At 39.1% G+C, this 27500-nt stretch overlaps 1 protein-coding gene and 1 pseudogene across 1 annotated transcript in view; both read left to right on the plus strand.

The window, feature by feature from the left end:
* Positions 1-27500, plus strand: part of LOC138015676 (dynein axonemal heavy chain 12-like) — a 319401-nt gene that overhangs the window by 99206 nt on the left and 192695 nt on the right. Inside the window, exons 18-21 of the mRNA XM_068862787.1 lie at positions 7686-7859; positions 10107-10292; positions 13650-13835; positions 20702-20902. Coding sequence (XP_068718888.1) covers positions 7686-7859; positions 10107-10292; positions 13650-13835; positions 20702-20902 — 747 coding nt within the window. The remainder of the gene's footprint in view (positions 1-7685; positions 7860-10106; positions 10293-13649; positions 13836-20701; positions 20903-27500) is intronic.
* On the plus strand, positions 24960-25793 carry LOC138016196 (uncharacterized; annotated as a pseudogene).

A 27500-nucleotide genomic window follows, 5' to 3' on the forward strand; every position in this document is an offset into this window, starting at 1 on the left:
TCAAAGCCTAAAGAATGGCAGGATTTGTTAGAAAAATGAAAAAAAGGCCGCAATACGTTTTGAACAGTTGCAAAGATTCATTTTAGCGAAAAAATATTTGGGGTTAGGTGCACTTTAAAAAATACATACTATTGAGTCTATGAGGAAATAAATGTAAAGTATAAAGGATAAAATATTTAAGTAATGATCCGTGTAAGGTGGATAGCAATTTACTTTGTTATGCGGCAACCGGGCTTTCCCCACATAGGAATGTTATCATTTTTACACAGAGAATGCATAAACCTACAGGAAGGCAGTTAACGCACTAAAATTCATTTACAGCCCACTTTGAAAGGTGTTTTTTATGTTAAAGATTTTGACCAATCACAAGAGTTGAAAACAAAGCCAAGAAACGTTTACAATTTTACATGTTCCCCATACACGATTTCTGTGGAATTCATTTAAACTGAGACCAGATGAAAGATGGAAGATGGTTGGAAAGTAAGGATGAGTACACGTATAATACTGCTTTATGAAGTTTTGTTAACCGTTTGCTGTTTAAGCCAATCAGAAGTAAGTACAGACAAAAGAAAAGTTATCACCTTTTTGCATACCAATTGAATTCCAACACGTTCGTTGCCGTTGTTGCTATCGTTCTTATCTGGACCGTTTCTTAACTAGTAATCTGCCCATTCTTCATTACACAAAGTGGCTAACTCAGGTTGGTGGCAAAATTGAAACATTTTCTCTTAAGATTTTAGAGACTGGGCACTCCATGCAAGAAGTGCCAGCAAATCCCTCTGTAAATTTCCAGACCATTCCATGAAATGGTAATGAAAATACTGCAAGGCAACAGTAAACTTAAAAATGTGTTTTCATGGAAAATAATCATTCTATTGCAAACACTAATGTCTATCTTTTCAGTTCCAGTTGATGTTGTATGTTTACAGTCGCTGGGGTATTATGTTGTGTTAATCTTTTTGTCTCAGGCGAGTTGAAGAGTTTAAAGAGTATGGTGATATGGATTTGATGATGCAGTATGTAAGGGAAGTGCAAACAGTTCAAAAGAACTTGGTGATTGTGTGGAATCCATTGGTTTCATTAATGAGGTCTGTTACTTAATCTTTGCTCAAAGTATCAGTAATTTACTGTATAGCCTGCATTCGTGATATTGATCACTGGATGGTTCTAAATAAATTGAAAGTGAACTACGAGAAACAGGCATTGATGTTAGTTAATATAATATTGAGGCTCTTGTTGTCTCAAATGAACTAGTTGAATGTTTTTCAACTGTTAAGAATATTGTGTTCTCTTTTCTACCTCATGTCACTAACCCTTTGACACCCAAACTGGCCTGAACCAGTCAATGGGGAACCCCTGGGAGTCAATGGGTTAATCACTTACTGAAATTCACTGAGGCATTTCCTTAGCTGTTAGCTGTTTTAGCTTAAATTATATTTTTATCAATGTTCTTGCTTAGTCTTAATTTTCTCGTGTTGATAGCTATAACCTTTGGGATAGCACTATATAAAAGAATAATGATGATAATCCTTATGATAACAAGGATAACGATAATGATAATAATAATGATAATCATAATCATAATAACCATAATCATAATAACCATAATCATAATAATCATCATAATCATAATCATAATCATAATCATCATAACAATGCGAGAATGTGGAGAATCCAGACATGATGGTAAATGAACATCGCTTTCGGGGGGATTCTGGGGTTCAAACAAGCCCAGTAGTGGAGAAGGATGACTTGCCCACTGTGAACAGTCATTTTCCCACGTGGTAGTTAACAGCACGGAAGAGATACTAGCAAGTTTTAAGAATGGGGAAGAATCCCCACGGAACTCGAGAAATATTGAAAGAAAACGGTTGACAGAGAAAGTGGATAAGGTAAACAAAGCTCTCGCCATTAAAGACACCAAAGATATTACCCATACCAAGGAGCTTGCTGCAGGACGGGTGGTTGCCAAAAGACGTGGTGTTAACCAAAGCAGAGGAGCAGAGGGTCAGTACCTTGATGGAAGAAGAGAGTAGAGGGTCAGGTTATGCATCTTAGGAAAGACATAAGTAAGCTAGAAAGGTTGAAATCTGGTGAACTTAATAGCACAGCAAGAGGCTAGAACGGAGATACTCTTTGAATAAGAAGGGACTTCCAGTTGTATCAGAGGAGCTTAAGCAGATGGTATTGGTAAAGAGTCGGAAGATCAGGAGATATCAAGACAGGACTGTACATTATAAGCAAAACAGGATGTATCAGTCGAACCAGAAACGTCTTTTTCAAAAGATTGAAAACATGGAAACTGACAACACTATAACACTGGATGCTGATGAAAATAAAGCATTCTGGGGCAACATCTGGGATAACCCAGTGGATTAAAACAGTGGTGTTGATTGGCTTAAGGAATTGGAGGACAGACTGTCGGGGGTGCAAGGCACAATGACATAGTGATTTCACCAGCAGAAGTGATAAAACAGCTGAGAAAGATAGTGAATTGGAAAGCCCCTGGCCCAGATGCTTCACAAGGATTTTGGTTGAAGAGTTTTACACCATGCACAGAAATAATAGCCTTGCAATTGAAAGACTGCTTGACTACAAGCCAAATTCCTTAATGGTTTACAACAGGCAGAACGACATTGATTCTTAAACACAAAGAAACTTTAGAACTTCCAACTTTAGACCAATAACATGTTTGCCTTTAATGTGGAAACTTTGTACTGGCATAATGGGAGATGAGCTGTACAACCATTTGGAGGGGGAAAAGTCTACTACCTGAGGAACAGAAGGGTTGCAGAAGGAAGTCCAGAGGCACAAAGGACCAACTATTAATTGATAAGATGGTTATTAGAAATTGCAAGAGAAGACAGACTGGGCTTGGGAAGGCGTGGGTTGAGTACAAAAGGGCCTATGACATGATTTGGAGCAGCGACGAATATGATCGCGTTATTGGAAAAAGGAGAGTGGAGTTAATGGCAGGAGGACAGACCTTGGGTATTGTTAATATAAGAAGGGAAATTTTCCAGGGGATAGCTTATCCCCACTGTTATTCGTTGTGTCCCTTATTCATTTGTCCATGGTATTGGGGCAAATGAAGGTTGCTTATGATTTGGGAAATAGGAGGGCCTAATTAATCTCCTATTTATGGATGATCTAAATTATATGGAAAGAATGAGAAGCAAGTAGACACCCTGGTAAATACTTTCCGTATTCTCAGCAAAGGCATTGGAATGGAATTCGGAATTAGCAAATGTGCTGTGCTAATTATGAAATGGGGAAAAGCATGCACATGTGAAGGTATTGTTTTACCGCATGTCCAAGTCATCAGAGGGCTTGAGGAAGGTGATGGGTACAAATATCTAGGAGTACTGGAGGCAGATGATGTGAAGCATAATGAAATGAAACAGTCAATGTTGAAAGAGTATTTGAAGAGGATCAGAAAGATTCTTAAATCAAAGGTGAATGGTGGAAATATTGTGAGCGCAATTAATTCAAAGCAGTTTCATTGGTACGATATGGGACAGGTATTATCAAATGGAGTAAGGATGAATTAAGAGCATTGGACAGAAAATCAAGGAAGCTGTTAACGACACTTCATCCTCAAACAGATGTAGACAGGCTATATGTCAAGAGATCACAGGGGGCAGAGGCTTAATTAGTGTCGAAGATTGTGTGAACATGGAGGTTGGTAGTTTCTATCAGTATGTGGTAAACAGCCCTGAAAGCTCATTCACTTATGATGAGACAAAAACCACATTGACGGGCTAAGGAAAGACAACCGAAGTAGATAAAGCAAGCTCCAAACTGATAGGACAATTCCTAACACCAATAATAAAACAACCGCTAAAAAACAGAATACAAAGACCAAAGTGGCTAGGTGCACTAACTACTCTACAGTACGATGATGTTGACATCACAGCGGACAGTCTTGCACTTCTGCAAACATGGAAGAACATTCCAGATATATTGCTTAGTGTTAATACAAGTATAAGACAGCAACTATTACCAACTGCTGCTTATAAGAAATAATATTTAACAATTAGACCCGTAGCCCTGGCGGGCTACGGGTCAATAGCCCATGAGGCAAAGCCGATTATGGGCTATTGACCCGTGGCCCTTGAGGGCGAAGGGTCTAACTGTTTTAGTATCACCCAACTAGTCAGACAGAAAAGGCAATAACAAAGTTAGCAAATGCAAGTTGAAGAAATATTTATTTGCGAATAAAATGAAAGAAAGCGTCACGCTTTTCGCTACTCGAGGACTATTAATAATAGTCCTCTGGTAGCGTAGCCAATCAAAATGCAGGATTTGCATTAGTCCACTAGTTGGGTGATACTAAATAGATTTAGCCAAGCCTAAAAGCGCAGCTCCCGAGTTATTTATTCTTACTGCCTGTATGATTTGTGAAAATGTTTCCGGTTGCTGCTTTAATAATTAAATCATTTTCTTTGCTTTCTTCTATAGGAAAATTCATTGCCTAAGTAGTGAATTCCACGGTAAATTCTACGTTAAAAACCAATATGGCATGAATCATGAAGCAATGAGTGTGACATCGGTTTTTCCAGTGAAATTTACTTTGCAATTCACCAGTTTGGCAAATTATAATTTTTTCTTGAAGCAAATGAGCTTTAAAAGAAAACAAGCATTAAGCACAACCTCAGCGAGCGAATTGAAAAGGAAAAAAAGCCATTTCAGAGTCAACTGTCAATAGCTAGCGAAGAATTTTATTGTAAGAAAGGACAATGGAAAAAGAACTTGACATATTGTTAGAGTTCAACGTCACACGCAAGAAAAGGCTATAAGAAAGCTGACACTTATAACATTAACTTAGCCTAGGGTGATACATGTACCCCGCAAAGTTATAAGATGTGACTCATCAAACAACTTAAAATAATAAATAATAATAATAATAATAATAATAATAATAATAATAATTTGTTAGGTTTTAGCAGATATAGTAAAAGTCGTCAGTATGTTAAATTTGCGGCCTATAGGCTACACCTTATGCGCCCTATGGAGCCTTAACCGCTTATTAGAGCATTCATACATATTTACTGCCCATAATAATAAGTAGGTTGGATGCTACATGTATATTTTGGTGCCCGCTAGTTTTAGTGTTAGTACTGAAAGCAAGCTGAGCTTGAGCACTAAATGCAGTTCAAAAGTTAACTAACATATTAACCTGCTTTTGTTGCTGGATGAAGAAGGCAAGCTAGTGCCTCATAGCAAGCATTTCATCGATTTTTAGTATTGTGAATTACTTGTTTGATTTGGCTATCTATTTGATTAAGAAATATGGTTAGGATGAGAAAAGATAGGATCAAATGGACAGAGGAAATGTCTAGAACAATATCCTTTTGGAGTGTAAAAAGAATGCTTTAACTATCTCAAAATCAGACCAAGTACCAAGACGAGAATGGAAGGAGAAAGGGTTACATGCCTTTGTGTATCATCATGAAAGAACTGTGGGATGACAGTGAACATGCTAATTTACAACTTACATCACAAAACCTACGAGATCAGGCATTTGAAGGCTAGAAAAGGCACTGGGGAATGTAACTGAATTGATTTTTAATAACTTGAGAGTTGAAAACATTGAAGAACGGCAACAAGAACAATGAATGGAATCAGGAAACTCAGATTTAAAGGCAGGTAATGAGTGCGAAGAGTTACCAACAACCGTTGAAGATTCGCATAAATTATGGGATGTGCACAGTCAAAGGACTAGATTGAATCAATGAACAAAGCGCTATTGTCTATAAATCAAACTCAAGGTGATTTTAGTACGTGGGTCATTATACGAGAACAAAAGAAAGACCAACCAATTGTGATATTGAGAACACCAATCATTGCATAACGTCATTGACGACATGAGAAAGCATGTCAACTAACAATAAGCCATTTGAGTTCTTATAAACTGCTAGTTGTGTTCTGTATGCTGTAGTAATTGCCTTATTATTATCCACACGCTGGAAAAAGCGTCCAATTGGAAACAGAATGAAGATTAGTAAACTGGAACGAATTAGAACTGAGTATAAAAAGAAAGTCAAGGAATTACGAAAGCAAATTTCAATCACAATTAAAGGAAGAAGTTGAGCGCATCAAAGCTAACCGGAAGTTAACAAAGCGGGGAAGAAGAAATAGAGCGCTCATAAAACGCAATGTAAAGACATGTCTGTACAGGACTAATGAGTTTTATGGAGAAGAGTAAGTGTGCACTATGAAATCAAGATTGTTAAAGAATCAGTTTAGAACTGATCCCTCAAGGGTCCATTCTACGGTGAGTGAATTAGCAAAGCATGATGAAAAACAACGGAAGACCAGTTTATAAGAACAAAGAAAATGCTCATCGGGAAAACAGTTTTTTGTTGACGTCGACGAAGCCACAGGTTTTTGGAAAGAGTTATGGGGGCAAAAAAGCACAGGGAGCACATCAGCAAAATGGCTAATGGAGATCAAAAGTGCCATACATAAGGGTATGAGAACATCAACTGAGACAGAGTGGGTTGTTCGACACAGGGTGATGGAGTTAAAGTCATCCAATAGTAAATTTATGGTGGAAGAACGCATATTCATTGCACAAAGACTTAGTGATATGTTTCCAATCGATTACCAATAGAAGAGAGGAATAATCTGAATGGTTTGCTGGTGGATGAACAGCTCTTATACCTACTTGAAGATTTGCCAAACTTTAATTTTGAATTGTCAGACGATGTTATGTCCTTATCAAAGAACATTTTATAAAAAACTGGTTTACTAAATATTCTTATATCCTTATTATTCCAAAGAATATTTTGAGGATAATTAACATCAGAAAAGGTCATTCTAAATTTCGCCCACCTTCTAAGAAGCTCTAAGTAAAATTACTAATACTTAACTCAAGAGTAAAGTGGACGGGTAAATCAAATTAAATTCATGATGAAAATATCTCCATTGTGTTTTGCATTTTAATCAGTAAAGATCTGTACCAAAAGTTTATGAATTCTTATTAGCTGAGTAGGAGTCTGTATTAGAAGTTAATACAATATTGATTAGTAATTCATCAACCCCAGCCTTTCCCTGCTACCTATTCAATCCCTCCCTGTGCTTTCAGACAGTTGATTTGTATTGGGGTTGTTGATTGGTCATAACTCTTATGAATTATTAATAAATTTGACAAATAAATTCACTGCATGTAAAGAAGCAGTCCATTGGGGTGCAGAATTTGAGTATTATGGATGCCTGTTATCCCTGATTTTTTTTTAAACTGTTTATTGTTTAGAATTGTTTATTGTAGAATTTCAGTTTAAAACATGTTCAATATGCACTGTAATACATAAGTTTTTCAAAAATGCGGTTAAAAACAGAAAGGGATGATATTGGTCTATAATTAGATACATCTGATTCTTCATCACTTTGATATATTGGGATTACTTTAGCAAGCTCAAGTTTGGAAGGATATACATGTACGCCGTTTTCGAGTGATTTATTTATGAGCAAGGATAAAGGCTGACTAATAATGAATTGAATGGTAGAATTACTTGAATGAGGGACACTGTTTTTATAGTAATTCAACAGGTTCTAGAAGCTGTACTTGAACTTGCATATCACAAAAATTAGTTAACAAGTTACTGATTAAAATAAATATTAGTGAGAAATACGTAACAGTAATTATGACATCACACTCTGCTCTCCTTTGTAATAATTAGGAAGAGGATTTGTTTAAGTGGGAGCAAACAACCTATCCGGAAGTGGAAGCTGTCACTAAAGCTATTGAGCCATACCAAAAGCTCTTCACAACTGTTGTCAAATGGCAGAGAGCAGAAAAAAAATGGATGGATGGAGCCTTTCTTGAATTAAATGCTGAATCAACAGAGGCAGAGGTACACAATATGATACATACTTAATTGACCTCTCCCCACAGGGGCTTTTCAGGGCCAGTGAACAGAATAACAACAACAACTGTTAAGAATCCCTACTGGCCAGAGGCAAACCAGTGCAATAATAATTATTTTGTATTTTGTAATTTAATTATTTAATTATTTTGAATTTTGTAATTTGTAATTATTATTTACAAGTGCAGCTGGGAAGTTGAACCAGGGACTACCTGGAACAAATTCAACGAGTGGTCAGAGCAGGTCTTGAACCCGGGATCTCCAGATCTCAAGGCAAGCGCCCTAACCACTGGGCCACACTGCCTCCTTGTAATAGTTGAATTTTAGGTTTTTGATCAGTTTGAAAAAATGCAACTAAGCATAGAACCTGCCTGTCAAACCCAGCTTGCCTCCCATCAAAACTTGCTGAGTAAAAAAAAAAGGAAAAAATTAATGACTACTGGGAGAGGGGGAAGGGAATGGCTAAAAAACCTGAAAATTATGCTCTGTACAGAAGAATAACCTACAGTACCGCTCGAAACTATTAGTGCATTTGCATGTGGTAATACCTCGTCTTTGCCGATAGTGTTTACCGCGAAATCACCTAGGTTGGATGAAAACCACAACCGAGGCAAAGACGAAAGCAACGGAATGCCGCGGCCAACTTAATTGCGGTAATGTGCCGCAAGAAAACAATGGTACTTTGCAAAGCATTGTTTAATATTATCACACCTAGCTCCCCAAGGTAAAGAATGAATATCCAAACTGTTTTTCACAGCACCGATGCAACACAACGCACTGTTTAATATATTCATCTCATTTTGCTGTGACAGCTGAGAACAGAGAATGTTGATAACCTTTCATGATGCCTAATTCTTACATCGTTATGTTTAATAGTTTTTCGCTATCATGATGAACAGTTCTTCCAAAGGGGTAAAAGGACATTTCTTTTAAAAAACTGTGTGGATTATACGTAACTTAAGTCGCCGCCAGTGCAGTCCGACAGGAAATATGTATATTTAGAATAAAAAGCGCTTCAAATTTTGCGTCCAGTCCAAATAGAAATGTTTACGGGATAGTTGTTGAAAAGCTCATGAAATACGTTGTTTGATTCAAACTGCTTAACAAGTTTGTAACAAATGGAGAGCCACGTTGCTCAAACGGGTGACAATTACTTGTAAAGTTAATCGTTTTCTTCCATCTTTCGGTCGATAAGATCGAAATCACTTTCGCGTATCTTTCAAGGCAGGCCGCTAGGCGAGCAGCGTCACCGTTAAGACTTGTTTTCCCAAACACGTGTAAATTTCTTGATAGAATTTCTGTTGATCTTTATAACATCTGTATTAAACAGATTTAGAACAACTTTTAGAAATCTTGTCATTTGCTGGAAAAAGAAAAACGATCAACGCTTTATGAAAGCGACTTTATTATAATCGAATGTGCCAAACTTTGCAGATTGTAAATACGGCAACTACGCATACTAATTATCGCTGCGATCGATCTGCAAAAATATGCAGATTTCTGTGATAGCATCTGCTCCAAATAAAAGCATACTGTGTCCTCTCTTAACCGCGGCATAAATCAACCGGAAAAAATCTACGGCTTTCGGTTACCGTAGACGAGGTTTTACCTCGGTCAAACTGGGGATTGAACCTGCGGTTTCACCTAGTCAGAACTGCGGCAAATGCACAAATAGTTTCGAGCGGCACTGTAAGTATAGTGCTGTTGTGCAGGTAACCCCCTCCAGCACTCAAGCCACTTACAGGCTCAGCACCTGGCCAAAAAACCGTAGCAAGCACATGCAAAGTACAACACCGTGCCATGCCAGGAGGCACTGTGGCCCAGCGGTTAGAGCGCTTGCCTTGAGATCCGAAGATCCCGGGTTCAAGACCCGCTCTGACCACTCATTGAATTTGATCCCGGTAGTCCCTGGTTCAACTTCCCAGCTGCACTTGTAAATAGCCAACTGGTTTGCCTCCGGCCAGTTGGGATTCTTAATAGTTGTTATTTCTGTTATTTTGTTCTGTTGTTTCATTGTGTTTCATTGGCCCTGAAAAGCCTCTATGGGGAGCGGTCAATTAAGTATGTATTGTATGTATTGTATTGTATGCCATCAATCACTCCACCTTCCTCCTTAAGTCGTTAACTAAGTTGAAGTTTACTTAAAAGCTTGGGCTATAGTGAATGAAGTTACTTATCAAACTTATCTGGGTGTCAGTTAATGCATAGTGAGCCCTTTCCTTTTGAAATATTTAGGTTGAAGAGTATGGGAGAGAAATGTACAAGATTGCAAAGGTTTTCCAGGCGATGAAGAAAGAAGCAGATAAAGATAAAAAGGGTCATAGTAGAGTGAAGGACTCAAAAGCTAAAGAAGAACCAGAGGCTGAAATGGCAGCACTAATGGTTGCAAAGACCGTTCAGGATCAGATCAGAGATTTCAAGGTGAATAAGACTAACAGGGGAAACCTTTTGTCTGTTAAAATGGTTTTTCACAATTTGTGATTGTCTTGGCTGTCGTCCTTTTCTTTTATTTTTTTGCTATTTCTGTGAGAGGTGCAAACCTCCTGTCTTTGAAATGAAGTTATTTGAATTGTGAGTGTACGTTTGTGGTATGCTATTGTGTTTGGACTTTTTGAGAAAAATACTGTAAAATAATGATAAAAATATATAGATGACGTTTTAATGAGTCCATGTCATCATTACGAATTGTACAGTAAATGCAGAGAAGTTTAAAATGACAAATAGTTTTATTTACAGAATTAAAGGTTAAAAAGAGTAACCAGGGTTTGAAAACATATTCATGTTCTCTGGTTAAGAAATTTAAAAACGTAAGCTCTCAGCTTCCAGGCTAAAGCCCTTAAAAACTAAGATGTAAATACTTGAGATAGAATATACAGTATACAAAATGGAAGTGTGAAAAAATTGTAAAAACGGTAAAAGGGAAAAAATGCGCTAAATTATCTAAAAGAATAGTGTATTGTTTTGGCAAAGGCTTGGAGTTATTGTTATTATTATTAAAGTTTTTCGAATTCGGAAGTTTCCTTTGTCAATTACTCTAGCATTGTTGAAGTCAATAGAGTGATTGTTACACCAAGCATGAGCTGCAATATGCTGGTGCAACCGAATACAATGGAAGTTAATTACGTCACTATATGCCCTTCTTGCCAACGGCTATCCACCTGCCGTCATCTCTAACGTATTAAAAAAGAAAAAACCTTCTCCAGAACTTATTCCTTCACCGGACGAATTGGTGGGCATCTTTTTCAATCTGATTGAAAATAAATCCACTGCAATGGCCCGACTTCCCTATTTTCGTGGTATCACAGAACCCCTCGCATGTCTTCTTCGAAAGAACAGAATTAACGTTGTTGCAACAAGAATTCCCTTCCCCTAAGTTTAGGCCTCCTATTGAGCTTCAAACCAATGTGGTGTGTAAAATGCACTGCGGGGATTGTTCGTGGATCTAAAATGGTGAGACTGGAATGTGTTTTTCAACGAGGAAAAAGGAACACATTTGAAATGTAAAGATATGCAAAAACTGGCTCTAATATTGCAGCTCATACTTGGCGTAACAATGCTAGACTAATTGACAAAGGAAACTTTCGACTTCAAAAAACTTTGGAATCGTGGCACAGCACTGACAATAACTCCAAGCCTTTGCCAAAACAGTACTCTATTCTTCTAGATTAGCGCATTTTTCCCCTTACTGTTTTTACAATTTTTTCACACTTCCATTTTGTATATATTTCCATCTCGCACATTTACATCTTAGTTTTCAAAGGCTTTAGTCTGGAAGCCGAAAGGTTACGTTTTTAAATTTCTTAACCAGAGAACGCTTTTTTACATGAATAAGAATTGAAGGTATTAAATTTATAGTTTGGATAAAGTGAAGCATGAGAATCTGGAAAAGACGTAACTGTTCAAAAAATTGAATGAAGGGGTTACTTTCTAAAGAAACTTTGGTGCTGCGTTGGTGGGGAAGCAGTATACAAAAATTTGGTTTTATCAACAGAGTTGATAATGTAAATTGGCCACCGTACAGAGATTCTAAAAGCTGACGTTTCGAGTGTTAGCCCTTCGTCAGAGTGAATCGAGGAATTATGGGTTACGTGTAGTTTTTATAGTAGAGTAGGAGCTACGCTATTGGTGGTAACATGGCAACATGACAAATAGGAATATATTAGTTAAATGAAAAGCGTTTGTTAATACTGTGAGGATTAAGGGTGCCATTTTGGAAGATGAATTTTTGTTGACTTCGACATCTATGTAGTGACGACTCCGATTTTTCCATCAAATTAGAGGAGATGTGCCAGTTCTTCGAAAAACATGGCTATCCTGTCTCTGTGGTCAAAGCAGGCCATCATCGCGCCCAACAATTTGATGGGCAGTCATCACTACAAACGTCACAAAAAGATAAGAATGACAGAATTCCATTCACCCTCACTTTCCATTAAAATTACTCCAAAATGATTCCGAGACTGGTAGAATATTTTCGCAACCTCCACTTATTTCATTCAAACACAACAAAAACGTAGGCAACTTTTTAGTTAGAAGTGCGCTCAAAACTAACAAGCAACCGGCACTTTCAAATGTGTGCACTCACGATGCAAAACTTGTCTTTTCATTGTCAGCATTAGCAAGATATCGGGACCTAAGCGATCTGTTAAGATCACTGATCGTGTCACATATGTACCTCTGCAAATGTCATTTATTGCATAACCTGTACGTTATGCAAGAAATTATACATTGGCAAGACAGGTAGATGACTAGGTGACCGATTCTGCGAACATCTTTGTGATATTGAGAAGAATGACAAGGATGCTCGTCATTTTAATCTCCCTAACCACTTCATAAAACACATGGCTATCTGCAGCCTTTCCCTACATCTAGGCACGACAGAAAGCCGCAGGAATCTGGAACAAAGTTTCATCTTCCAAATCAGCACCCTTAATCCTCACGGTATTAATGAACGCTTTTCATTTAACTGATATATTCCTATTTTTCATCTTGCCATGTTACCATCAATAGCAATGTTTTCCCTTGTGTTTCAATCAATTTTAACACAAAAACATTGTTTATCCTGGCTTCATAATGATCTCTGATAATTTGAAATGTTGTTAAACATCTTTCAACTCTTTAAAAATGATATTGCCATGCTTTATCCATTGTTGTTAAACTACAGTCAACACTCTCGTAAGCGGACACTATCGCGAATTGGAGAATGTGTCCGTTAGTAGAGCTGTCGGCTTACAAGAATTATTCCCTTAATGTGACACTAAAAATACATGTTAGACTCTTGTCAAAAGAATGGACAGCTTGCTTTCCCGGAGACAAATGGAGATTTGACAAAACAAACCCCACTGTTCTGTTGCTCTGTGAAAGGTCATAGTTTTGTTTGACTTGCAATTTAAAGAGTCGGCGTCCGTTTCTGAGAGTGTGTCCACGTACAGGAATGTATAAATACAGAGTTTGACTGTACAGTAAAATGGGGAATTGAAAAAGGTGTCTGTAAGTAGTGTTGTCCGCTTGTGAGAGTGTCTGTAAGCGCAGAGTTGACTGTAATGATGAAATTTTTTAAAGAGTGTATCTTTTTTCACTTCAATTTATATTTGCCGATGTTAAAAACTTGGCATTGAAATCATCTGTCTTTTTACCTGGCAGGTGGTTTTGCTTGAGTTTTGCTCCCATGAAGCAGGTCACAAATTTGGTAATGTGCCTGTTGAGTAGAGTCCTATTCAGTATACTAGTGGCAATATTTCCAGTACTATTCAGTAACGAGTCCCTGTTTGTTTTCTGCAGGAATACATACCTGTCGTAAGTGTTATGTGCAACCCAGGCATTCGTTCCCGTCACTGGAAGGCTATGTCAGACATCATTGGATTTGACATTACCCCAGACTCTGGAAGTACTTTGCGTAAAGTTCTAAAATTTAATCTGAAGCCTTATATGGATGAGTTTGAAGGCATTAGTGCCGGTGCTAGCAAGGTAAAGAAATGTCCTAGTACAAGAAAGGGTTACATTTTTACAAACGTTGGCCGTGTAGCACTATAATTATTATTTCAACAGAATTAACTGAGTGTAATGTGTAATGTGAAGTGCTAGTTTTGTACCCCATATGAACCATGTGAGCGTTAGCCCTACTAATGGAAATGAGCCCACACAAGGATATAGAAAAACTCTGATCAGGGTGGGAATTGAGCCCACAACCTTCGGGTTCGATCACCGCTGCTCTACCGACTGATCTACAAAGTCAGACGGGAGCAGGCTATGGGAACTGAAGATGTTAAAGTCATGGCATTGAACATGTACAAGTACAAGGAAGGGTTAGGTTGTTACAAATGTTGACCATGTAGCACTATAATATTTCAACAGACTTAACTGATTAGAGTGTAATGTGAAGTGCTACTTTTGTACCCCATATGAACCATGTGAGCGTGAGCCCTAGTAATGGAAATGGGCCCACACAAGGACAGAGAAAAACTCTGACTAGGGAGGGAATTGAACCCACGACCTTCGGGTTAGATCACAGCTGCTCTACCGACTGAGCTACAAGGTCAGATGGGAGCGGGCCGTGTGAACTGAAGATGTTAAAGTCACGGCAATGAACATGTACAAGTACAAGGGAGGGTTACCTTTTTACAAACCTTGGCCATGTAGCACTATATTTCAATGACTTTTAACATCTTCAGTTCCCACAGCCTGCTCCTGTCTGACCTTGTAGCTTGGTCAGTACAGCAGCGGTGATCTAACCCAAAGTTTGAGGGTTTATTTCCCTCCCTAGTCAGAGTTTTTCTCTGTCCTTAAGTGGGCCAATTCCATTAGTAGGGCTAACACTCACATGGTTCATGTGGGGTAGTGTAAAGAAATGTCCTCTTTCATTTACATTGTATTTTACATGTAGTTGTTGTTAAACTGTGGCCAACATGTGCCCGGTTGGTTGATTTACATTGCATTTACAGCAGGCCTCCAAGATCCCCTTTATTTCCTATATGTATTTGTATAGGTATCACATGATTTCGAGTGCAGTTTGAAATAAATAGGCCTGAGTAAGTTATTTCAAAGACAACCAAGGCAAGTTCAATTTAAAGGCTTTAAAAAAAATTACAAGTGCTTATTTATTCCAAATTGCATCAGAAAAATCATGTGGTTACTTACATCTATTAATAATAAATTATACATGAAAAAATTCAAGATGGTTTAAGCAGAAAAAACATGCGCCTATCACGCAATCAGGAAAAAAAATGGCACCATAAATTGCACCATCTAGGGTGCGGACTTGATTTGAAAACAAAAGATTTGATTGGTTCTGACCAAACCCTGTTGTTTATTAACCAATCAATCCAGAATTTCGATGTCTAATTTGCACTGGTATTACACTTTTTGCACTGGTGTTACACCTGAACTGCACTGGTCTTTGCCAAGCAGAGACTGGTATTTTTTCATATATATTATTTAATTCTATAATTTTTATGGGATCCTATTGCATTTCAAGAAATCCTCCCATATTTGCTATAAATAGGACATAATTAAACAATTTAAAAAAAAAAAGACATTTAGCTAAAACCGTGGCCCGAAATCTTTATGTCGCCAAGTTTGACCAGACACAGCAAAAGATCAGAAAATTGTTTCTTGCTTGGATTGATTGTATGAAATCTGTTTTTAATTCGCTCACAAAAAGAGCCTGTAGTTTGGGAGAAATTTCCTATATAAGTGGAGCTCCGTGTGCACGCAGAGCGCCCTTGTTTAGAAAATATGGTAAACAACAACAACAACAACCACATTTAAACACGATAAAAATTACAGCGGAGCTGATGTGGTTGTGTATTTAAGAAGTTGAAAAGTACTATTTACATATATATATACATACGAAGCTATTTACATGAAATTCTACGTTTGAGCGTGTTTTTAAACAAGCTTCTGCTTGCGATAGAACGTGTATGATTTTCAAGAGAATTCCATAGAGATATGGCTTTGTAGCAAGTGGACTTGCTAAGAAGTTCTGATTTTGGCTTCGGTAACAAAAAGGTCACTTTCCTTCGCAGGTTATAGTTACAATCATATTTCTTAATTGCTTAATAGGAGTAGGTGAAAAATCATAAAAACAGTCGTGTGCTAATGAAAGCAATCTATGTTCGTACAAACAATTACAGTGTAATAGTAAACCAGTTGCATCGGGCTAGGACCTGGTTGCTAGGGGTATACCAGTCCAGGTTGTAGATGGTTTTAGCGGCACGTACGTGTATTTTCTCCAGCACATTAACGAGCGATTTGCCACAGGAGCCCCATACAACCAAACCATAGGTGACAGATGGTAAAATTACTTTAAAATGAAAATCAGCTCTCGCCGAAGTCGGTAAAAAATACAAGGACCTAAGAAGATTCAGTTTTTGTGTGAAGGACTTGATTAACTCTTTAATGTGAACGTTCCAAGTAGGATCACTGTCAAGCTCAACGCCTAAGCCCTAGTTGACTTGACTTGAGTGACGACACTGTTCCCTAATGACACTGCTTGCAAAGGCCCAACAAACTGGCCGCGCATTAAGATTATACACTCGGTTTTACCGCAGTGGGATATGGGGCGATTACGGCAGCACCACTCATACAACTTCTGGAGGACGCTTTTCAAGACAACGACAACCTTGTCAGGAGATGACTCAGCCACGTAGATGGTCGTATCGTCCGCATACATGTGAATTTCGCATTCTCTAACTCCAGCTATGTCAGGAAGATCGTTGCAGAACAACGAAAACAGGGTAGGTCCCACAACAGATCCCTGCGGCACACCAAACTTCACAGGTAAGGTTTCGGACTGGAATCCATTTACGACTGTAACGTGAGAGTGGTCAGCTAAGTAATCCTTAATCCAGCACAATAGGTCTCCCGCAACACCAACTGCTTGCAACTTTTCCAGCAAGGCATGGTGAGAAATAGAGTCAAAGGCCTTTCGAAAGTCTACAAAGGCGATACCAACTGCAAGGTTTTTATCCCGTCTCCTGTCCTCGATCATTTTTACCAATAACAATTCAGTTGAGTGGCTTTTTTATAAGCCCACTGGTGAGGATGGCCAAGATTATGTTCCGAAATGTGAGTGGCAATAATTGTTGTGGCTACTGCGTGTTCCATCAATTTTCCAGGGACGCATAACAGGGAAATTGGTAGATAATTCTGTTTATCTGTTTCATCGTCCTTCTTGAACAGGGCCGAAACATTAGCAGTTTTCCAAGAGGTAGGGACAGAATTACGTTCGGCACTCATGGAAAACTGAGATAACAATGATGGAATTAGGTCCTTTCCTGCATATTTGAGTAACTTTGGAGAAACATTATCAGGTCCGCAAGCTTTGTTTGCCTTCATCTTATCGATGCTCTCGGCAACACTAGCATACAATATGGAAATGTTCATTATGTAGGGAGTAACACGGTTGATGTAAGTATTGTTATTCACTTGTCTACAGACAGGAAGATCGCTTGCCAACTTTTCACCTACTGTAGAAAAGTATTCATTTAGGATCTGGGCTTTCTTGTAGTCAGATGTTTTCATTGACTCGTCTGATGTCTTTAAACCGAGTGTAGGCTGTGATGCTGACCCATAAGCAGCTTTTTTGACCAAGTTCCAATATGACTTACAGTCTTTTACTTCGTCAAATAGATCCACATAGAACCTGCTTTTAGCAACTCTGACTTCATGCGTAACCCTGTTTCTTAAAGAGCGATATTCTGTCCACAGCTCGTGATTGTTTGACATTTTTGCTCTAAGAAGAGTTTTGTAACGTAAATTCATCAAATGGCGTATTTTTGGAGAAATCGAAGGTAAGGACTGGCGTCTAACCTTGATCTCACGGAAGGGCGCATGCTTGTTACATATTTCACCAAAGATGTGTTTCCACGCACAATAACAATCATCCAGATCGTCGAATACTTCGCATACGGACCAAGCGGCCTCGGCAAAATTAAACTAAATTCAGACATTAAAGTTACCGAATACCTTCAGATTGGCTATTTTCTTCAAATTTGGATTTTTCCGTTAAAGTAATGATCGAAGTGGGATATCTGATGTAAAAAAGAAATTATTAAAAAAGATTAAAATAATATTGGTGGAGAAATGGCGGTTTTAAGATTTGGCCCAAAGTAAAAACTACCCGTTTTCTCAAATCATTTTTTTCACTTGAAGAGGACACTTTAAAGAGGTAAAAAGTCAACGGGAATTTGTCTGTTTGCCCCCAAATTTGGACAGTGGGTAGATTAGGATATAAATGACAAAAACTGTTTATTTCAAAATATTTTTGTACGATTTTTGTACAGTCACTTCACATTTTTTAAAATACTATTTAAAAAACGTTCTATAACACTTCAGAACACTTTAGAACTCCCTCTTTATAGAGTGCATAATTACGGTAGAAAAAACTGTACTATCCCTTATTGCCCTGTTCAACTAAATGCCACTAACTAAAATACTAAATTAATAAATTACACAAATTCTAAAATATTAAGGTACTAAACTATTACAATATTAAAATACAAAATGGTAAAATACTAATTAAGAAGTAATTAAATACTATAAAACTAGAAACTAAAAATGTCTCCGAATAAGCTAAAAAACTTTGTCAATCTTGAAGGTGTCAGGCGTAAATTTGTACATTATTAAATCAAAGTAACTTTAACTTTTCAATGTTACTGAGTATGGCAAAACGCAGACACGTTTTTTAGCTCTTTGGGTCTGGAAACGGAGGAACAACATAAGGTAACAAAAAGCGAAATTTTCTTTCACTTGTAGTTTTAAAAAGGTGACGGACACTTGCATTTAGAGGTCGTGAAAAATCTGACAATTCATTTAATTTCAAAATTCTTGATATGGTTTGATAACTACAACCATAGTTAACCAGGGACTGGTTTTGAAGCTCGGCAATTATCAAAGGAGCAAACAAAGATGCCAAGATTTATGTTGCAAAGTCCATCACCGTGCACAATCTTTTGTTTTACGCTCATACACTCTGCATGAATTACGTAACCAACACGTTTCTATTGGTTAGTTCCTCAGTACGGAGTAAAGAACTATTCAGTTTTGTGCATGGCCAATGCCAAAAAAGAGAACAAAAACACAACAAAGAAATTTCTCCGGTTTCATAACCACTCCCCTTTATTAACTATGCTACAACAAAAAAATTAATTGCAAAATTGTTGAGGCACTCCTGTTAAAAAAACACCTTTTGTAGCTTCCAATACCTGCCGTATCTAGAAGTTCAACCTTTCGCACTTCCCCTCCCCTCTCCCCTTTCAATGTTGACTGTTTTAAATTTTGAACAATTCTTTGTCTTGGTAGCAGCACTGATAAGGGGGGAGGGGGGTTGCAGTGTGGGAGATAATAGGTAAATTAAGGATGGTGCCTACTTTTGTTATTGCGCATACGTTCTGCGCATCTCTAGATACTCGAGTTTCCTATCGGTGATGCTCACTAATACAGGGATACTTTTGCGTGGTTTAAAACTATCGGGATAAAGTAGATCTTAGTAAGTAGTCTTGGTATCCAAAAAGAAAATTGGGGGTAACCATGCATTTTTGAGAGATAATTAAGGTTCAATTTGAGAAAGAACGCCATACATTGCTTTGTATTTTAAAGCTTTTTACAAATATTATTCATGAATTATCTTGGAAAAATGCGTGGTTACCCCCAATTTTCTTTTTGGATTTCAATGACATTTGTCAAGATCTACGTTTCCTGCATAATCATAAACCGGGGCAAAAATATCTTTGAATTAGTAGGCACCGTCCTTAATAATGCCCCAAGAAGGTGAAGTGTCTCCATTAATTTTGCAACTTGGTGTAGCTCCATAAGCTTTAGTTTGATATACATGTAGAGGTTTAGGTATCTGCAGTTTAAACTTGGACACACTAGTATCGCTTATACGCGCGACACCCCTGAATTTATACGGTGACCTTAAAGAACAAAAGTAGCTGACGTTGCTCCTGAAACTTAGTCTGCCGTTGCTTCAAAAAAAGAATCTGAAGAGGCAGCGATCTTTTAGCATACGGTGAACTAGAGTTTGGAACGTGCTACCTAATCACCTTATTCCAAAATGGCCGCCATTTTAGTATTCTTTTGTTTCGATGCAAATTGGCCCTCGCTTTCAAATGTAAAATTCAAAAGAATATTTAACCTTACACCTGTCCATAAGGGCCAATTTTCCTGGAAACCAATAATTATATAACGGCACCCATTTTGGAATAATGTTGTATTATTAAAATAAAAATAGAGTGGAAGTGTAAATAGTTTTTTGAAGGGCCTCATTTATTCTTCAAAAACTCATTAATAATTCATGTGGCTAACAACCTATCAAAACATCAATAAAACGTCATGGCTATGAACTTTTATACCTGGTAATCTCTGATCATTCTGAAAAGCCTGGTGGTGGGTTTGATTTCAGTCCCAGGGGAGTGCAGGGCTATTGTGCAAACAATGCAGTTATCGCTTATCCTCAAAGAAAGCGATCTTGATATAAAGGTCACTAGTGATCTTGATATAAAATTTTATCAACCAAAAAATTCAATGACTCTGCCGTCATATTGACAATGTTCGTATCTATAAATAAAGTTTATTGTACATGTAATTACAATAATTGTTATTATAATTATTATGTGATCCGCTGGATATGGATTGCCTCAGACAGCTGAAGACAAAAACCAGCTGCATTCTAAGGTGTTGTAAACACTTGATATCCCCCATCTCTTGGTTTCCATGACAGTCTGTTTAAGGCTTTTCATCTAGTTCATGCAACTTCATATCTTGTGCAAAGCAGTGCAAACGTACACCTTATCCAATGATGTTCAACTTATTGATTTTCTGTCCTGTTTCAGGAATTCTCTTTGGAAAAAGCCATGCAAAAGATGGTAGATGAATGGGACAACATCATATTCAACACAACAGAGTACCGTGACACTGGTGTGTCAATCTTAGCTGCAGTGGATGAAATCCAAACCACACTTGATGATCAGATTGTCAAGACCCAGACCATGAGAGGGTCTCCCTTCATAAAGCCATTTGAAACAGAGATAAAGGTCAGTGTGCATCTGCATGGTAATTAACCTTAGCAATAATAGTCACAAACAATAAAAATTATGTTACAATGAATTCAGTGAATTATATTAAGATGTACAGTGAATCAATATCAAATTGATTGAGAAAAAAAAAATTATGGAGAAACCTATTTGAAAGAGCTGGGACTTTACCTTTTAAAATGTAATATTTGTGTTGGTTGCTGTATGAAACATTTTAGCCTGACATGGTAAGAATCCGGCCTGATTCTGGCCATAATGTACTTTTTCTGGTGTGACTTAAACAAGGCAAAGCAAGACACCAGATTTGCCCTGCTAGAGCAGTTGACCAATGCATTTAATTTTCCCATTATGAGCAATAATGTGGCCTGAATTTAGTGTGTTTTTGTCCAGTTCATGTTTATGCTCATTGATGTGACATACTACAAGCTGTATTATGGCTGAGGATGGAGCAATATATTGACATGATGGCTTTAAAGTCAATTAGCTCCTTTGAGATCATGGTTTTTGACACTGCATGGTTAGTACATATTGTAGGTGACCTAATTGGGCAAATTTTGGGGTCGTCTGTGTGGCTGTAAGTGCATGTGTTTCAGACATGACAAGAAATTTGATCTGTTGATCCACACTCACAGATCTTTATATTTACCTTATTGCCATAAATTGTCTTAGGCAAAAGATTTGACTTAACACTTAATACAGGAGAACCTATCAGGGAAATCACACAAAACAAATTCACAACGGGTAAAAATAGGGTACCTAATTAGTGATTCATTTTTTGCTCAGTTTGTTTCTTCTCATGATTAATGACCTAAGAATATTCGATATCTCTACCTGGAAGTATGTTGATGACACTACGGGGGCCAAGGCTGTTCCTCGCACCCACCAGAGTGATGTCAAATGTGCTGTTGACAAAGTTGTAGCTTGGTCCAGGGACAATCTACTGCAGTTACATGCGGAAAAATGCAAAGAACTTAAAATTGACTTTAAGAAAACTAATTTGATCCAGTGTGTAGACAGCAGGAAATTTGTCACACATACATGACCTAGAAGAGAAAACCAAATCTAGGAGAAAACTGTTACATAGAAGAAAAGCCCAAATTCTTACACAACTAATAAAATCGAATCTAATGCACAGACAAGGAAGCCAAGACTGCCATATAACAGCGACCTAAACAAAGTTTGTCACACCAACGAAAAAAATAAACACTGGCCATAGAACTAAAATTGCCACAAAGACTAACAACTAGCATCCACTGCAAACGAGGAAACTAAAACACAGCCTCTTTGACCACTTTGAAACCGAGATGCCAGATAAACAAATAATAAATGAAAATCTAAAAGAAAACAAACCCAACCTTAACGAAATACTGGGAAACAAAAGTAAATTAACCAGTGAGGAAAGGAAAGAAACCTGTTGGTCTGTAGGCTGTGCATGGGCAAGCAGGTTATCCGTCTTAGCGAGATCAATGTGAGCAGGAAGCGGAGGTGGCCAAGTAGGGAAGAAGGCGAGACAAGGGCGGTATGGCCAAGTAGGGAAAAAGACGGGACGCGAAAAAACTGCCTACGGACTCTTCTTACCTTTTCAAACCCCCCGTCGGCCCAGCAATGGAGTACCTTATTGGTCAATAATATGTGCCCAGTGACAGATAAGTGACACAAGGGTAAATAAAGCGACAGACGCTTCACTCTCTGGTTCTGCAGTAGGAATCCTGGCATGCCTCCAGCGTGGTTGAGTTTCACAGTGCTCAGAAGTTTCTTCAACATCGGCGAGGTTTAAATCGGCCTTCATGAAACGGACTGGTTCAATGGCGTTCTGTATTTTTAATGTACACTTCGCACAGACTCTGGAGGAATAATTCGGATTGCTGGAAAGGTGAAGTCCCAGATCTTCAGATAAAAGTTCGTGCAGAGGCCGCTTCTCGACACCTTTCTTGCCAGGAATTTTAAATAAGTTCTCCGTGGATATGTGCTGAAATTTGTCGCCTTTCTGCACTTTAAATGAACACCCACAGCAATCCCCAGAGCATGACGCGTTTTTCGCTTTAAGTACGGAACCAAGTTTTTTAGGTGTTTCTGTTCAGAAGGACTAGGAACTAGTTTTATCAGGGACATGCGCAGTGTTGGACAAGATCGAGCACAAGGTTTTCTTCGCCTATGTTTTTATTGTCAAAAACCAGGTTGTGTTATGTTGGTTCATTAAACGAGTTTAAATTAAGAAGCGATGATGTATCCTTGAATTTTGACCCGTTCGCAAGAACATTTGGTAGCAGAGTGAGGTTGCGAAGATAATTTTGAACATGGAACGTCTGAAGAAGCGAAAAATGAGATCGAAGTGCTCATACACGAAGAACCGAAACAAGCTTATGATGGTGATGGAAGGAGGACTGTCGTTGAGTATGCAAGTTATGGAGAGCCTGAGTGTTTTTACAGACACTTAGGAGAGTGTGCTTCGAGGCTGCGAAGAGTTAGAAGCTTACTACGAAAACATAAGGGATTCAACAAAACTCTGTGCTGTTTCGAAGGAACTGGATGCAATTCCTCCGAATTTCTCTGAATTCGAAGGAATTGTGAAAGGATATCTGTGTGACATGAGCAGATCATCAGCTGAACACCAAACGAAGCGACTAAGAGAAGAAATAGCAAAACAGGAAGAAGAGCTTCTACGAGTCGAACAAGAAATCGAGGGAACTGTTGATGAATACAAGAAGCAACTTGCACAGAACCTTCAAAACAAGAAACCAGAGCCAGGACCAGACCAAGGAACGAAAACAACTAGCCCTAGTGAATTATGCAACCAAGAACGAAAATCGACAAGTCGATCAGAATGCTTTAAAGAGACCCTGTTGTCAAGAAAGCTGTTACAGAAACAATATTTTGTTGCTCAAACGCAGCCTGTTGTATCTTCGTGCACTCAAATTCCAAACGCTTCAACCACAATTGGAATGGTAGCCGGATTGCCTCCACCCTTGTTCCCCGGAAATGTTTATACGTCGGCTCCACTTGTTCTGTTTTATCCTTCAATCTCAGTACCACCAGTATCCTCTTCAGTGGAACAGCAACTCCAGCTTCAACAGCCAACTTCAGCGACACCAGTAGTCTCAGTCCAAAGTTTAATGAATCAGTCACATGCTTCACCGTTTCCTACAGTAAGCAGGTCTTTGCTGAGCATTTATGTACCATCACTAATGCAACAATTACCCTTCAGTGGAGGTTAAGGTCAGTTTATGCCCACTGGAAGAAACCAACCATCTCCACTGTCCACCCCAGACCAGATTAGTGCTGACTCCTCTGCCCTTCTAAAAGAGTAAGTGTTCCCAAGTGCTGTGGTCAAAAGAAGAATTATGAAGCTTGGAAAGCAGCATTTTATTCCTGTGTGGACCGTACTGGAGCTAAACCAGAGTACAAGCTATTGCGATTGCAGGAATTGAGGTAAGTACAAGCAGGGTCATCTTTTGTAACTAGAAATTCCACTCTCGATAACAAGAAACCAAGTCAGGCGTGTAAGGTGTGCAATGGGCAACATGGAATTTGGTCTTTGAGCTTTAAAAGAATGACAATGCCAAAACGATGGGAAGTAGCCACAGGACACAAATTATGCTTTCGTTGTCTAGCAGATGGTCATAGAGGTGAAGAGTGTTTTAGGAGCAGAGTGTGTGGACAAAACGGATGCAGATCATATCATCATCGAATGCTTCATGAGCATCTAGCGGAAGTCATGACCCCTCAGAATGAGTCCACAGCCAGGTCAGACCTGCCACCCACATCTGTAAGTGGATCAGCTGAAGAAGGAGAGACAAATGAGAGGACCCATATGACAACAACTACAATGAAACTCACTGTACAGCTGGAGTTTGTGGCCTTACGGACCGTTCCTGTGTATCTGGCCATTGGAGGAAGACAAGTGAAAGTGAATGCTCTCCTGGATGAAGGAAGCAGTAGGTCTTACTTGAACAGTGATGTTGCTGCAGAATTGGGACTGGAAGGGAAACCACATGAGTTGACCGTGAAGGTGCTTAATGACAATCAAGAGAAACTTAACTCTTCAATTGTAGAGTTCATGATCAATAGCTTGGATGGAAGAGTGCACAAACAAGAATCCACTTACACGAGTGAACGAGTCACTGGCAACATGCAAGTTTTGAATTGGAACTTGTATAAAAGCAAGTGGAAGCACTTAGAGCGCATAAAGTTCCCACAAGTGGGGCCCAGGCCTATTGTTGACCTGATTATTGGGGTGGATTAGGCTGATCTGTTGTATTCATTGGAAGATGTTAGGGGAAGACCGGGAGAACCCATTGCTAGACAGACACCACTTGGGTGGACCTGTATTGGGAACCCCGAGTTACAAACAAGCCAAGCTCAAACCAATTTCATATTTCTGGTGAATGACTCGCATGAACTGAACAATCTTGTCCAGCGATTCTGGGACGTTGATGATTCCAAAGAAATCCAGATAGTCAAACCAGAGGAGAAGATAGCCAGAGATCTGGTTGCTGAGACCTTAACCTTTGAGGATGGCCACAACAGTGTCGGGTTGCCCTGGAAAACCAAGAACCGTGACTTACCAGATAATTTCACAGTGGCCATGTACCGTCTGAAAAGCGCAGATAAACGACTTCAGAAATCCCCAGAACTTGCCAAGGCTTACATCGATGTAGTTGAGACGTACCAGGATAAAGGATACGTCCGCAAGGTCTTACCAGAGGAAGAAAAGTCGGATCAAGCATGGTATCTACCGCACCTTCCAATTCTGAGGCCAGATAAGTCCACAACAAAGGTCCGAGTTGTATTTGATGCATCTGCAAAATGTGAGGAAGTTTCTCTCAATGATTTTCTGCTGCAAGGTCCTAAGTTCCAAAATGACCTGTTTACTGTATTGCATCGATTCTGACGTGACCCACTTGCCCTAATGTGTGACATTAAGGAAATGTACTTGCAAATTAAGTTGAACCCATCTGACCGGCCTTACCATCGTTTCTTGTACTAAAGAAAATGCCAATGTGTTTGAATTTGAGCAGGTTGTATTTGGAGTAAATTCATAACCGTTTCTGGCGCAGTTTGTCAACCAAAAGCATGCTCGGAAGTACCAATCACAGTTTCCCCTTAAGGCAGAGACCGTTTTGAAGAGCACTTACATGGATGATAGCATGGACTCGGTTCCAGATAAGGAGACGGGGATTGACTTGTACAAACAGCTGTTGCAGTTGTGGGCTTCAGCTGGAATGCACGCGAGGAAGTGGCTGTCTAATGTATTGGAGGTGTTGGAGAATATCCCACATGCTGATTGTGTTACAGAGGTGGTTCTTGATAGAGGAGAACTGCCTGTTGTGAAGACACTGGGTGTGTTGTGGACCCCCAACGAAGATGAATTCAAGTACCAAGTCCATCTGCCCAGCAGAGATCACCACAGTACTAAGCGTGTCTTCTTGAAGGGAATTGCCACCTTGTTTGACTCTCAGGTTCTTGTCGCCATACGTCATTCGAGCCAAGAAAATTCTTCAAGAGATGTAGGAAAGTGAGTCGACAGGGATGACCTGGTGGAAGAAAGCTTGTTAAGGAAGGCTCAGGAGTGGTGTGAAGAACTTTCGGAACTTCCCCGCCTTTGTGTACCTAGATGCTTGCGGATTGGATTGGGAGTCAAGAAGATTACCTTGCACACCTTCGCTGATGCATCTCAGCAGGCATATGGTGCGGCTACATATTCAAGACATCTATATGAAGATGGATCTGTCACTTGTCGTCTGGTAGCTTTGAAATAGAGGGTCGCACCCCTTCAAGCCATTAGCATCCCTTGTCTTGAATTAATTGCTGCAGTAGGTGGACTCCGACTTGCTGAGGCCGTCGGTAACATTCTGAATTTTCCCAAACATGAATGGTTATTTTGTAGCCGAAAATTTAAACCTTTTGTAGCAAACCATGTCGGGGAAATACAGTCGTTGAGAACAGTGGAGGCATGTGCCAACCAAGCAGAACCCAGCTGACCTGTTGACAAGAGGACTAAGTGTCTCTGCTCTTATTGATGAAGAAAGCTGGTGGAAGGGTCCAGCGTTCTTGATGCTGGAGGAAACAGAATGGCCAGAAAAGTCATGGAAGTCCGCAAGCAGTACCAAGAATATTCACAGGAACGCTCATTCCTTTCCACAATGACAGAAGACCGCTTGGATCCGACCAGATAGTCCAGCTGGACTAGGCTTGCAAGGGTGTCTGCAACAGTGAATCCTTTCCTAGAAAACTGCCGCCTGGCATCAACGTTACGCAAGAAAGCAGCTCTGGGACCAGGGGAAATTGTCACTTCAGAAATGCATTTTATTAGACTGGCTCAACAAGAAGAATTTCAGGAGAAAATCCAAGCACTGAAGTCAGGAAAAGGGCTACCTGGAAGGTCAAAGTTGTTGCCTCTGAAGCCGGTATTGGATGAAGATGGTGTACCTAGGTGTGACGGATGGCTCAAATTCGCAGATTGCTTACCATGGGAAACTCGCTATCCCATAATTCTTCCCAGAAATCACCAGATAACTAAGCTGATCATAAAGGACAGTCACAAGAAGAACAAACACAGGGGCACAAACCTAGTCCTTGCTCACCTTTCAAGCAGATA

This window comes from Montipora capricornis, chromosome 9 (assembly GCF_036669925.1).
Source record: "Montipora capricornis isolate CH-2021 chromosome 9, ASM3666992v2, whole genome shotgun sequence".
In the NCBI taxonomy this organism is placed as follows: Eukaryota; Metazoa; Cnidaria; class Anthozoa; order Scleractinia; family Acroporidae; genus Montipora; species Montipora capricornis.